Source organism: Aquarana catesbeiana, linkage group LG06, assembly GCF_042186555.1.
Source record: "Aquarana catesbeiana isolate 2022-GZ linkage group LG06, ASM4218655v1, whole genome shotgun sequence".
NCBI classification, from domain to species: domain Eukaryota; kingdom Metazoa; phylum Chordata; class Amphibia; order Anura; family Ranidae; genus Aquarana; species Aquarana catesbeiana.
Genome location: NC_133329.1, coordinates 34,312,130 through 34,326,352, shown reverse-complemented (window position 1 = coordinate 34,326,352; position 14,223 = coordinate 34,312,130). Strand labels below are relative to the sequence as shown.

The following is a 14,223-nucleotide window of genomic DNA, read 5'->3' as shown; positions in this document are numbered from 1 at the left end:
GAGTTTTGAACTGTCCTGGCATTTTATGCACAATTAGAAGCTTATGCCACACATCACCCACTCTTCTAACCACTTGAAGACAAAGCCCTTTCTGACACTTTTTGTATACATGAAAAAAATATTTTTCTTTTGCTAGAAAATTACTTTGAACCCCCAAACATTATATATTTTTATAAAGCAAAGGCCCTACAGATTAAAATGGTTGGTGTTGCATTTTTTTTCACACAGTATTTTCGCAGCAATTTTTCAAACGCAATTTTTGGGAAAAAAAACACTTTTTTGAATTTCAATGCCCTAAAACACACTATATTGCCCAAATGTTTGGTAAAGTATAAAAGATGATCTTATGCCGAGTACATAGATACCAAACACGACATGCTTTAAAATAGTGCAGTGGCAACAAACTACATAAATTTTTTAAAAGCCTTTACAGGTTACCACTTTAGATTTACAGAGGATTTACTGCTAAAATTACTGCCCTCGATCTGACGTTCGTGGTGATACTTCACATGCATGGTACAATTGCTGTTTACATATGACACGAGACTAACGCTTGCATTCGCCATTGGACACAAGCACGGGGGCAGGGGTGCTTTTTTTTATTATTTATTTTGATTTTTTATTCATTTTTACACTGTCCCTTTCATTTTTTTATCATTTTTATTGTTATCACAGGGAATGTAAATATCCCCTATGATAGCAATAGGTAGTGACAGGTACTCTTTTTTTTTTTTTAAATGGGGTCTATCAGACTCTAGATCTCTGCTCTGCCCTCAAGGCATTTGACCACACCAAGATTGGTGTGATAAGATGCTTTCCCAATTTCCCAATGGCCCTGTTTATATCTGGTGAAACCAAAGTCATGAAATGCTCATAGCTTCCAGTTTCTTAGGCCACAGAGATGATTGGAGCCATTCTGGTCTTCAATCAGCCCCATGGTCAGCTGGCGGAACCACCAGTACCCGGGGGGGACAGGAGAGCCCAAGAAAACCATGAAGACGATGGGAAGGGGGGACGTTCCCTCCCACTGCCTGTAAAAGCAGTCTAGCGGCTAATTAGATGCTAGGATTGCTTTTACATGAAAGCTGACCACTGGCTGAAAAAAACAATACCACGATGATACCTAAACCCGCAGGCATCATTCTTGTATAACCACTCAAAGACAAGCAACATACCAGTATGTTGCTGGTCCTTGTTGGGCATATATTGTAACGTTATTTTTTTTCATGCAGCCTGTGGGCTGAACAAAAAAAGAGCTTGATCGGTGGGTATGTCCACCATTAGAATACCTCCCTGCATCCACTCACTTCTACTGATGGGCATACATGCACCGTTTTTTTTTATCTGTGGTGGTGGAGTCGTTGATTTATGTTTCGTGAGAGCAAATGTTGTTGCTGTCAGGATAACTAAATCAGTGCTGCAGCTGAATGGCATACCTGAAAAGCAAACAATGGTAACAATAAACCATTAACTCTATAAAACAACAATCTGTGCAAAAAAAGAGTAAAAAATATATGCCAAAGCATGGGGGCAATCCGCCCCTAATGTTAGGGGCAAATCGCCCCTCCAGCCCTGCCCCCATGCTTCAGCATCTAAAAATGCAATGGCATCTTTGGAGACCCTGTGAAAGTGTGTCCTAGTCTGTGCAGTGCTGTACCCTATGCTAATACTCCACTAGTGTGTGGTAGTGTTCGAAACATTCACTGATGCAGAGACCAGGTTGGTCAGAACAGGAGGGACAACAATAGTGGGTGTCACGCTTAAATTCACACTTGCTACAGACACAAAATCTTCTTTGGGGTGATCGATTGGTAGGGGTACCAGGGAGAACATACGGAAAATGTGCAGCCGGCTCACTGCATTTGCATTAGGAAGATCGGGCACAGCACAGTCTGGAAACAGAAGGTCTGTGATGATGTCTTCCTGGAATTTAAGGAAGGATCCAGTTCATCTTGACGCTTTGTATAGCACATAAGCATTCAGCAGAGCCAATTGGAATAAGTATACAGACACTTTTTTGTACCAGCGTCTGGCCTTACGGGCAATTATGTACGGCACCATCAACTGGTCGTTGAGGTCCACCCCTCCCATATTGAGGTTGTATTTGTGAATAGGGATGAGCTTCGAGTCGAACATTGGCTGTTCGCAAGTTCGCCGAACAGCGAACAATTTGGGGTGTTCGCGGCAAATTCGAATGCCGCGGAACACCCTTTAAAAGTCTATGGGAGAAATCAAAAGTGCTAATTTTAAAGGCTTATATGCAATTTATTGTCATAAAAAGTGTTTGGGGACCCGGGTCCTGCCCCAGGACACATGGATCAATGCAAAAAAAAGTTTTAAAATGGCCGTTTTTTCAGGAGCAGTGATTTTAATAATGCTTAAAGTCAAACAATAAAAGTGTAATATCCCTTTAAATTTCGTAGCTGGGGGGTGTCTATAGTATGCCTGTAAAGGGGCGCATGTTTCCCGTGTTTAGAACAGTCTGACAGCAAAATGACATTTCGAAGGAAAAAACACATTTAAAACTACTCGCGGCTATTGCATTGCCGACAATACACATAGCAGTTCATTGATAAAAATGGCATGGGAATTCCCCACAGGGGAACCCCGAACTAAAATTTAAAAAAAAATGACGTGGGAGTCCCCCTAAATTCCATACCAGGCCCTTCAGGTCTGGTATGGATATTAAGGGGAACCCCGGCCAAAATTAAAAAAAAAAATGACGTGGGGTTCCCCCTAAATTCCATACCAGACCCTTCAGGTCTGGTATGGATTTTAAGGGGAACCCCGCGCCAAAAAAAAAAAAAAAAAAACGGCGTGGGGCCCCCCCAAAAATCCATACCAGACCCTTATCCGAGCATGCAACCTGGCAGGCCGCAGGAAAAGAGGGGGGATGAGAGTGCGGCCTCCCCCTTCCTGAACCGTACCAGGCCACATGCCCTCAACATTGGGAGGGTGCCCCCCAAAACACCTTGTCCCCATGTTGATGAGGACAAGGGCCTCATCTCCACAACCCTGGCCGGTGGTTGTGGGGGTCTGCGGGCGGGGGGCTTATCGGAATCTGGAAGCCCCCTTTAACAAGGGGACCCCCAGATCCCGGCCCCCCCTGTGTGAAGTGGTAAGGGGGTAATTACCCCTACCATTTTACTAAAAAATTGTCAAAAATGTTAAAAATGACAAGAGACAGTTTTTGACAATTCCTTTATTTAAATGCTTCTTCTTTCTTCTATCTTCCTTCATCTTCTTCTTCTTCTGGTTCTTCTGGTTCTTCCTCCGGCATTCTCGTCCAGCATCTCCTCAGCGGCGTCTTCTATCTTCTTCTCCTCGGGCCCCTCCGCACCCATGGCATGGGGGGAGGCTTCCGCTCTTCTCTTCATCTTCTTCCTTCTTCTCTTTTTCTCTTCTTCTCTTCTTCATTTTCTTCTCCGGGCCGTTCCGCATCCATGCTGGCATGGAGGGAGGCTCCCGCTGTGTGACGGCGTCTCCTCGTCTGACGGTTCTTAAATAACGGGGGGCGGGGCCACCCGGTGACCCCGCCCCCTCTGACGCACGGGACATGACGGGACTTCCCTGTGGCATTCCCCGTGACGTCACAGGGAAGTCCCGTCAAGTCACCGTGCGTCAGAAGAGGGCGGGGTCACCGGGTGGCCCCGCCCCCGTTATTTAAGAACCATCAGACGAGGAGATGCCGTCACACAGCAGGAGCCTCCCTCCATGCCAGCATGGATGCGGAGCGGCCCGGAGAAGAAAATGAAGAAGAGAAGAAGAGAAAAAGAGAAGAAGGAAGAAGATGAAGAGAAGAGCAGGAGCCTCCCCCCATGCCATGGGTGCGGAGCGGCCCGAGGAGAAGAGGATAGAAGACGCCACGGAGGAGATGCTGGACGAGAACGCCGGAGGAAGAACCAGAAGATCCAGAAGAACCAGAAGAAGATGAAGGAAGAAAGAAGAAGCATTTAAATAAAGGAATTGTCAAAAACTGTCTCTTGTCATTTTTAACATTTTTGACAGTTTTTTAGTGAAATGGTAGGGGTAAGTACCCCCTTACCATTTCACACAGGGGGGGATCTGGGGGTCCCCTTGTTAAAGGGGGCTTTCAGATTCCGATAAGCCCCCCGCCCGCAGACCCCCACAACCACTGGCCAGGGTTGTGGGGATGAGGCCCTTGTCCTCATCAACATGGGGACAAGGTGTTTTGGGGGGCTACCCCAAAGCACCCTCCCAATGTTGAGGGCATGTGGCCTGGTACGGTTCAGGAGGGGGGGGCCGCACTCTCGTCCCCCCCTTTTTTCCTGCGGCCTGCCAGGTTGCGTGCTCGGATAAGGGTCTGGTATGGATTTTTGGGGGGACCCCACGCCATTTTTTTTTTTTTTGGTGCGGGGTTCCCCTTAAAATCCGTAACAGACCTGAAGGGTCTGGTATGGAATTTAGGGGGAACCCCATGTCATTTTTTTAAAAATTTGGGCCGGGGTTCCCCTTAATATCCATACCAGACCTGAAGGGCCTGGTATGGAATTTAGGGGGACTCCCACGTCATTTTTTTTTTTAAATTTTGGTTCGGGGTTCCCCTGTGGGGAATTCCCATGCCGTTTTTATCAATGAACTTCTATGTGTATTGTCGGCAATGCAATAGCCGCGAGTAGTTTTAAATGGGTTTTTTCCTTCGAAATGTCATTTTGCTGTCAGACTGTTCTAAACACGGGAAACATGCGCCCCTTTACAGGCATACTATAGACACCCCCAGCTACGAAATTTAAAGGGATATTACACTTTTATTGTTTGACTTTAAGCATTATTAAAATCACTGCTCCTGAAAAAAGGGCCGTTTTTAAAACTTTTTTTTGCATTGATCCATGTCCGCTGGGGCAGGACCCAGGTCCCCAAACACTTTTTATGACAATAACTTGCATATAAGCCTTTAAAATTAGCACTTTTGATTATTCATGTTCGTGTCCCATAGACTTTAACAGTGTTCACGTGTTCGAACGAACTTTTTTCCTGTTCGCATGTTCTGGTGCAAACCGAACAGGGGGGTGTTCGGCTCATTCCTAATGGCTGTACTTTATATACTGGTAACTGTGGTTGTATTTTATTTGCCGATATGGTGGCTGTACTGTATACAGTATACTGATTCTGTGGCTGTGCATTATGTTCTGATAGAAAAGAATGCAGGCGCCTCTGAGTTTGGACTGTAACATATGTAGTAAACCGTAATAGTAAAAATTCACTTTTAATACTTAAAGCGGAGTTCCACCTAAAAGTGGAACTTCCGCTCATTGTACTCCCCCCCAGGGCTCCTTTCGGGTGGGAGGGGGGGCATGATACCTGTCTTTCACAGGTATGCTGTCCCCACTTCCGGGGGGCCTCAGCCACGGGTATTGACGTCACCGCTCCCTCCTCCTCCCTCCTCCTTCCCCGGCTGCCAGGCCAGTAGGAGAGAGGAGCAGAGCCTCGCACATGCGCAGTAGGGTTCCCGGCGTGAAGCTAGTGGCGGCACCCGACAGCTGATGGAAACATCAGCTGTGATGCCGACATTGCTGGACTCCAGGAAAGATAAGTGTCTGATTATTAAAAGTCAGCAGCTGCTTTTAATTTTTGCAGCGGTGGGTGGGCCTCCGCTTTAATGACCAGCACATCTGAATGTGTGTGTTCCAGTGAGGTGTCTATAGCACTGGTCATCAGGAAGAGTTGTCCTTGCCACTCTGACAGCTGTCCTGATCACTATTTCTTCAGATATAGCAATCAGATTTTGCAACAGAAGTGACATTCCGATGCCGCCATCTTGCTACACCCCGCGCTCATCCACAGTAATGATACAGTGAGAAGGCGGCAAGCGGACATCTTGTTACACCCACCGGAGTCTTGCATTTCACATTTATTTTCACCAGTAAACTGAGCTTATATTGTCAAATTTAGTACTTTGAAATCCGTCGGACTCTTTTGATGTTGAATTTACAAAGCAGCGGTGTTCTGTCATATTAACAAACTTGTGAGATCAGCAGGTGTTTGGAGTATCTTTATTTGCTGATTGTTAAACTCTGGAATACACATATTTCTATTGTAGTGTAGGATCTCTCTCTCTCTCGCTTTCTCTTTCTCTCCCTCTCCCTCTCTCTCTCTCTCTCTCCCTCTTTCCCCCTTCCTTTCTCCCCCCATCCCTCATTCATCCCAGAACCACACCCCCATTTGAGCCACGCCCATATAAGCCATGCCCACTTATCCAGTGTAAACCACACCCATTTTCCACCTTTTTCTTTTTTGCTATGTCACGCCTACAAACACATGCCCTGCCCCCTAATTATAATAAGACTACGCCTACAGTCAAAAAAGTGTCCCTATAAAATTTTTTACAATGTTGGCAACTATGCTTTTATATGTGGTTTTAATGATCTTTTTTTATTTTTTTGTTTCTTTGTAACTTACTACGGGTTAATTAATTTCTTCTACTCTGAACAGGGAATGAATGCCATTTGATTGCTATCTTTCTAAAACGTACTGATAACAATTGCATTATATGTTACTGATATGTGATATCAGTGGTTCCTATTTCAGTAAATTGGCTTGTTATGGATATATATATATATATATATATATATATATATATATATATATATATATATATATATATATTTTTTTTTTTTTTTACAGTATATATACTATATATATATATATATATATATATATATATATATATATATACTATATCTATCTATCTATATATCTAGAGATATATAGATAGATAGATAGATATGTATCTCACAAAAGTGAGTACACCCCGCACATTTTTGTAGATATTTTATATTTTTTTATTTCAGTGACAACACTGAAGAAATTACACTTTGCTACAATGTAAAGTAGGTAGTGTACAGCTTGTATAACAGTGTAAATTTGCTGTCCCCTCAAAATAACACACAGCCATTAATGTCCAAACCGCTGGCAACAAAAGTGAGTACTCCCCTAAGTGAAAATGTCCAAATTGGGCCCAAAGTGTCAATATTTTGTGTGGCCACCATTATTTTCCAGCACTGCCTTAACCCTTTTGGGCATGGAGTTCACCAGAGCTTCACAGGTTGTCACTGTAGTCCTCTTCCTCTCCTCCATGATGACATCACGGAGCTGGTGGATGTTAGATACCTTGCGCTCCTCCACCTTCTGAGGATGCCCCGCAGATGCAAGAGACATGCTTGTCCAGTAGGGATGAGCTGAACACCCCCCCCGGTTTGGTTTGCACCAGAACTTGCGAACAGGCAAAAAATTTGTACGAACACGGAAACACCATTAAAGTCTATGGGACACAAACATAAAAAAACAAAAGTACTAATTTTAAAGGCTTGTATGCAAATTATTGCCATAAAAAATGTTTGGGGACCCGGGTCCTGTCCCAGGGGACATGTATCAGTGCAAAAAAAAGTTTTAGCAAAATTACGTTTCTAAAGGAAAAATTGTCATTTAAAACTGCTCACGGCTTAATCAATTGTCGGATCCCAGCAATGTAGATAAAAATCATTGAAAAAAAACGTCATGGGTCCCCCCCCTCAGTCCATTACCAGGCCCTTTGGGTCTGGTATGAATATTAAGGGGAACCCCGCACCAAAATTTAAAAAAAAATATTCTGTGTGGGTCCCCCCAAAATCCATACCAGGCCCTTCAGGTCTGGTATGGACTTTAAGGGGAAACCCACACCAAAATTTTTAGAAAATGGCGTGGGGATCCCCCCAAAATCCACGCCAGACCCTTATCTGAGCTTTGCAACCTGGCAGGCCACAGGAAAAGGGGGGGACGAGAGAGCGCCCCCACCCCGAACCGTACCAGTCCACATGCCCTTAACAAGTGGAGGGTGCTTTGGGATAGCCTAGGCCATCTTTATGTAGAGCAACAATTATTTTTTTCAGATCCTCAGAGAGTTCTTTGCCATGAGGTACCATGTTGAACTTCCAGTGACCAGTATGAAAGAGTGAGAGCGATAACACCAAATTTAACACACCTGCTCCCCATTCACACATGAGACCTTGTAACACTAACGAGTCACATGACACCGGGGAGGGAAAACGGCTAATTGGGCCCAATTTGGACATTTTAACTTAGGGGTGTACTCACTTTTGTTGCCAGTGGTTTAGACATTAATGGCTGTGTGTTGAGTTATTTTGAGGGGACAGCAAATTTACACTGTTATACAAGCTGTACACTCACTACTTTACATTGTAGCAAAGTGTCATTTCTTCAGTGTTGTCACATCAAAAGATATAATAAAATATTTACAAAAATGTGAGGGGTGTACTCACTTTTTTGAGATACTGTGTATATATATTGTAGCAGAGTGTCCCAGAGAGAGCCAGGAAAAATCTTGTTCGGGTTTTATACATCTTCCAGGCTACTCTCGTACACATTCAGGAATCTCTGATCCATGATCCAGTTCGGGTCTTGGTCCTCTTCCCCAGGCTAATTTAAGCTCACCTGAGCAGACAGCCTTTGCTCTTTGCCTGGGAAACACAGACAACGCTGGTCTGTGAGAGCAAAAAGGTTGGTAAAAGCTGTTAAGCAGAGTATGTGGAAACTGACAAGCGGTAGGCTTGCTCAGCCTGCTTATTCCAGGAAGCTTTTGTACCTGCTACCTGTCCGCCAGGTTACATATGGTGGAGGCTGTGACCAGCAGTAGTAAGTTACTACTTAAAAGGCCAGTACCTAAAGTGACCAAACATGGAGGAAATCCTCAAAAAAATGGTGTTATTCAACAACAACAGCAAACTAATGCTATTATACAGGAGCAACTGCAGAGGCTGTTTGAACAGCTAGCCACTGAGGCAAAAGCGGATAGGAAAACCCTGACTAAGGTTGTGGAGACGCTAGCACAGTGGTCACCTGCTAAAATTAATTATGTTGGAGACAAGCCCTCAGTCATCCATGTGGGTCGATTTCTTTCCAAAATGACCGCAGATGATGATCCAGAGGCCTTTCTGCTAACATTTCTGCTAACATTTGAACACACCGCTGAGGTGGAAGGTTGGCCTAAAACCCAGTGGGCAGGACTGGTCACCCCCTTGCTTTCTGGAGAATCGCAGAAGGCCTACTATGATCTGCAGTCAGCAGAAGCAGGAGACTATGAAGAGGTCAAGCAGGAAATCTTGATGTCACCGAGTTGAGATCAAGGACATGTCCTTGATCTCAACTCGGTGTCACCTTGGCAGTTCATGCACAGCATGAATTCTTCCAAGACGAGAGGCCCCCAAGGTTGCAGATGTATGACCTAATCCACCTGGTGTGGAAATGGCTACAGCCAGAGTCCCTGTCTGGGCCACAAATAGTGGAGCATGTGGTCATGGACCAATTCCCGAAGTCACTACCAGTTCACCTGCAGAAGTGGGTGAGTCAAGGAGACCCCAAGTCAGCAAATATCCTGGTGGAGCTTGTGGAGAGACACTTTGCTGCAGAGAGCCTGGTCACAACCCCTACATCCGCACGGACTTTCCACCCAAAGCCACGGTCTCCCCAGGCAACCGGTAAGACTGTTCCAGGGGTGGTAAGCATGGCAAGGAAATAGGGGGGAGGATTTTTGGTGCCAGGACTGAAGTTTGGCACCCCAAACAAGGGAAGCCACTGCCTGTCAAACCAAACTGGGGAAACGTCAGGTGTTTTTGTTGCCAAGAACTGGGACATGTTGCAGCAAACTGTCCATTGACAGATGAACCAAGTAGATGAACAAAGTAGATGACAGATGAACCAAGATAGTGTGATCTCTCTATTAGAAGGCAGTCTATGTTTGCGGCTGTTTCATGCGCTGCAGCGCCAAATATGGGAAAACACATGTGCCAAATGACTGTTAATAATAAGCCTATTACGGCCTTGCTGGACTCTGGGAGTCTAGTGACTTTGGTTACAGCTGAGATGGTTGAAACTGTGAATTTTCATGCTAAAACAGTTGCTGTGATCTGTGTACATGGGGATACCCAGGAATATCCTATAGCCACTGTTCAATTTAAAACTGGCTTAGGTACGGTGACCCATCAGGTTGGACTTGTGCCCCACTTGGTGCAAGAGGCCATCTTTGGTAGGGATTTCCCTAAGTCTGAGCCTGAAGAAGTCTGAGAAAGTCCCCACAACCATTAGAGCTGGACAGCAGCTTGCTGAATCTGAGCCTACGTTGGAGTTTGCTGACCTTAATGTTCACAATCAAAATTTTGGTACTGAGCAGAGAAAAGACCATACCTTTGCCAGGGCCTGGGAAAATGTAACAGTGATTAATGATGCACCTGTCAAACCAGGGGACAGGCCCTGTTTTCCTTATCTCAGCAGCAATGAGGATTTACTGTATAGTGTATGTAAAAAGAATGATGAAGTGGTTGAACAGTTGGTGGTGACTAAGCCATACAGACGGGTGGTGTTGAAACTTGCCCATGGGCACTTGGTAGGAGGCTATTTAGGGGTTGAGAAAACTACTGAAAGGGTGTTGCGCAGGTTTTACTGGCCAGGGATACAGAAAGATATTGAGAATTATTGTCAATCCAGTCCTGTGTGTCAGATGTCAGCCAATATACCCCCTTTCCAAAGTCCTTTAGTGCCCTTGCCCATTATTGAAGTGCCCTTTGAGAGGATTACCATGGACCTTGTAGGTCCACTCCCCAAGTCTGCCCGGGGTCATCAGCATATCCTTGTAATCCTGTATTATGCTACCCAGTACCCCGAGGCAGTTCCCTTTCGCACCGTGTCTGCTAAAAACATTGCCAAAGAGCTGTTTATGGTGTTCAGTCGTGTTGGCATCCCTAAAGAAGTCCTTACAGACCAGGGCACCCCAGTTATGTCACAAATAACTAGGTGCAAGCTGTGCAAGTTATTTAAGGTGACACAGTTGAAAACCTCTATATACCATCCTCAAACGGATGGTACTCTCCATTTGAGTTGCTTTATGGGAGACACCCTCGGGGACTCTTAGACATAGCCAAAGAAACTTGGGAGGGGGAGCAGACACTCCATAAAAGGGTCACTGAGCATATCGCTCAAAAGCAGGAAAGGATTGCAGCAATCATGCTGATGGTAAAAACATTTACTACAGGCCCAAGCAGCCCAATGGAGGATATACAACAGGGGTGCCCAACTCCGTGTTTTCTCACCTGGTGACAGGGTCCTGGTATTAGTTCCCACTGTTGAGAGCTAGTTCCTGGCTAAGTGACAGAGTCCCCTTGAAGTAATTGAAAGAGTTGGGGAGGTCAATTACAAGGAGGAGGAAGATTCTGGCAGTTTTGGAGGCATTGAAGCACAGGAAGACATACGTCGAACAGAAAGAGAGGGTTTTCCATCCCCAGAACCCTTGAGAGTAGTACCTGGCTGGGAGGAGGCAGTTCCAGATACTATAATCCTCAATGACCCCGAGGAGTCTGCTTCTCATGCCTCCATAAATTTGCAGTGCATGGGCTCCCTCACGCTTCAAAGCCTGCAAAAGGACCCAAGAATATGTGGCATAAAGAAGAAAGATCACTATTGGTTGGCAACCTTCCTTGACCACTGTTACAAGGGGAAAGTCTCAGAACTCATCCCAACCCAACAGAGAGTGCAGAAGATGAAATCTCTTGAGGACACCTTAAAGAGGAGCTTATCAAACACTTTTTCCAACTCTGGTAGGTTACAGTGTCGTGAAAAACAAAGTTTTGAGGCTTCTGTTAGTCAAGAGAGGAGAGATGTTGAAGCCGCCTAAGTGATGCATTTCACAATTTTTTTTAGTTCTCGCTGCCCAGGGCTGTCAGCTTCCACATCTCATCAGCAGCATCTGTATCACATGGTGGATGATTATTCTAGGGTCAAAAGAAGAGAAGGAGAACTTTCCAGTCGACGATCCACTGGCTTAATGGGTCATGAGAATAGACCACTGGGTAGAACTTGCCCAGTATGGAATTGAACTGTTTGGCTGCCCTGCATCCAGCGTGTTTTCTGAAAGGGCATTCAGTGCTGCTGGAGGTTTTGTTACAGATAATAGAACACATCTGTCCACAGACTCCATGGACTGTCTGACATTTTATCAAAATGAATCAGTCCTGCAATATCTGCAGCTATAAAGTACCTGATGCCGATGTTGCTGATTAAGTGTTTTTGGGATGTGGAATATCTGCAAGACTTCTCAGCTGCCTAGCGTTGTGGGTGTTGATTTTGTTTGGTAGAATTTTTTCTGTGTAGGTTTCATGGGCACCATTGACACCCAAAGACAAAATTTTCCACATCCTGTTTGACAGGTGCATATGATTGCAATTTTTGACAGCAAGGCAAATCCTTGCTTTCATCAAGAGTACCTCAATAGGGTTACGGTGTGAAGGTGCCGCCTACACCCAAAGACCAATTTTTACCAGGACAGATCTGGGCATCCTTCTATCTCCTTTCCAACACATAGACAAAGAGAGCATTACAATAAAAGTGGGAATTTATTTATAGACTGTAATGTGGTGTCTTCTGTTTTTCCCATCTTTCTCTATCTCCTGACCTCTTCCTCAATGTGATATCATGCTGTTTCAGGTTACCCGCAACCACTTTCTAACATAGACCCCTCAGACCAGGACAGATCTGTGCATCCTTCTATCTCCTCTCCAACACATGCACAAAGAGAGCCTTACAATAAAGGTGGGAATTTATTTATAGACTGTAATGTGGTGTCTTCTGTTTTTCCTATCTTTGTCTATCTCCTGACCTCTTCTCCCATGTGATATCATGCTGTTTCAGGTATCCCGCAACCACTTTCCAACACAGAATCCTCAGACCAGTACAGATCTGGGCATCCTTGTATTTCATCTCCAACACATGCACAAAGAGAGCCTTACAATAAAGGTGGGAATTTATTTATAGACTGTAATGCGGTGTCTTCTGTTTTTCCCATCTTTCTCTATCTCCTGACATCTTCCTCAATGTGATATTGTGCTGTTTTAGGTTACCCACAACCACTTTCCAACATAGACCCCTCAGACCAGTACAGATCTGGTCATCCTTCTACCCCCTCTCCAACACATGCACAAAGAGAGCCTTACAATAAAGGTGAGTATATATGCATAGACTGTAATTTTGAGTCTTCTATTATAGTAGAAGGTAACTGGCACACGTTCTCTATTTGGGGATGAAACATACTCAGTGCCTCCAAGTATGGAGAAACACAAGACTCGCTCAATGTAACCACGCTAAGCCCAACAGTCAATTTTACCAAAATCACTTTGCTTTTTACTAGTGTTTAGGTATAAAGTATAAAGTCTCCATCCCCCACAGTTGTTACATTTTGTATCTCTTGACCTTCCCTCTTAGATTGTAAAATCTAATGAGCAGGGCCCTCTGGTCCTGTATTCAGTTTTATTGTAATTGTAATGTCTACCCTCATGTGGTAAAGTGCTGTATAAACTGTTGGCACTATATAAATCCATAATAATAATAATATTTCCTTAAAGCTCAATTTAAGTTTGCCATGATATTACCTAGATATACATATATCAGATATTTAATGTGAATTGGAAAATAAATAACTATTGTTATTGCTCTTATTCATCCCAAATACAAGTCTAGGATCCTCCCCCAGGCTGTATGTCACAGAGAAGGACCATTGCCCTCTGCGTAGAAGTGGTGGTCTCTCTGTGTTGGTTTGACATGTCCCCCAAGTCAGAGATGGATCTTGTCAATCTCTTTAAACAGCAGGGAACATGACCATTGCTTAATGAAGAGGATATTGGTGGAACCACTGCATTGACTTCTGCTTACATGCATGCAGAAAAGTTATATAACTTTTATTATTATTATGCAGGATTTATATAGCGCCAACAGTTTGCGCAGCGCTTTACAACATGGGGGCAGACAGTACAATTACAATACAATACAAGAGGAATCAGAGGGCCCTGCTTGTTAGAGCTTACAATCTAGGAGGGAGGGTCAAGTGATACAAAGGTAATAGCTGTGGGGGATGAGCTGATGGAGAAAGCAAAAGTACAGTTGTTAAGTGGGGTCCGAATAGGCTTCTCTGAAGAGAAGGGTTTTCAGGGATTGTCTAAAAGCAAGCAGAGTAGGAGATAGTCAGACAGATTGGGGTAAGGAGTTCCAGAGGATGGCAGAGGCTCTGGAAAAATCCTGGAGGGGAGCATGGGAGGAGGTGATGAGGGAACTAGAGAGCAGAAGGTCTTGGGAGGAATGAAGGGAATGAGTAGGTTGGTGTTTTGAGACTAGGTTAGTGATGTAGCTGGGGGCTGAGTTGTGGATGGCTTTGTAAGTTGTTAT

At 44.5% G+C, this 14,223-nt stretch overlaps 1 protein-coding gene across 1 annotated transcript in view; it reads left to right on the top strand.

Annotated features, from left to right (window-relative positions):
* The window catches only part of LOC141147939 (interferon-induced very large GTPase 1-like), a 71,078-nt gene that overhangs the window by 6,367 nt on the left and 50,488 nt on the right, over window positions 1–14,223 (top strand). Inside the window, exon 2 of the mRNA XM_073635099.1 lies at window positions 12,901–13,005. Coding sequence (XP_073491200.1) covers window positions 12,901–13,005 — 105 coding nt within the window. The remainder of the gene's footprint in view (window positions 1–12,900; window positions 13,006–14,223) is intronic.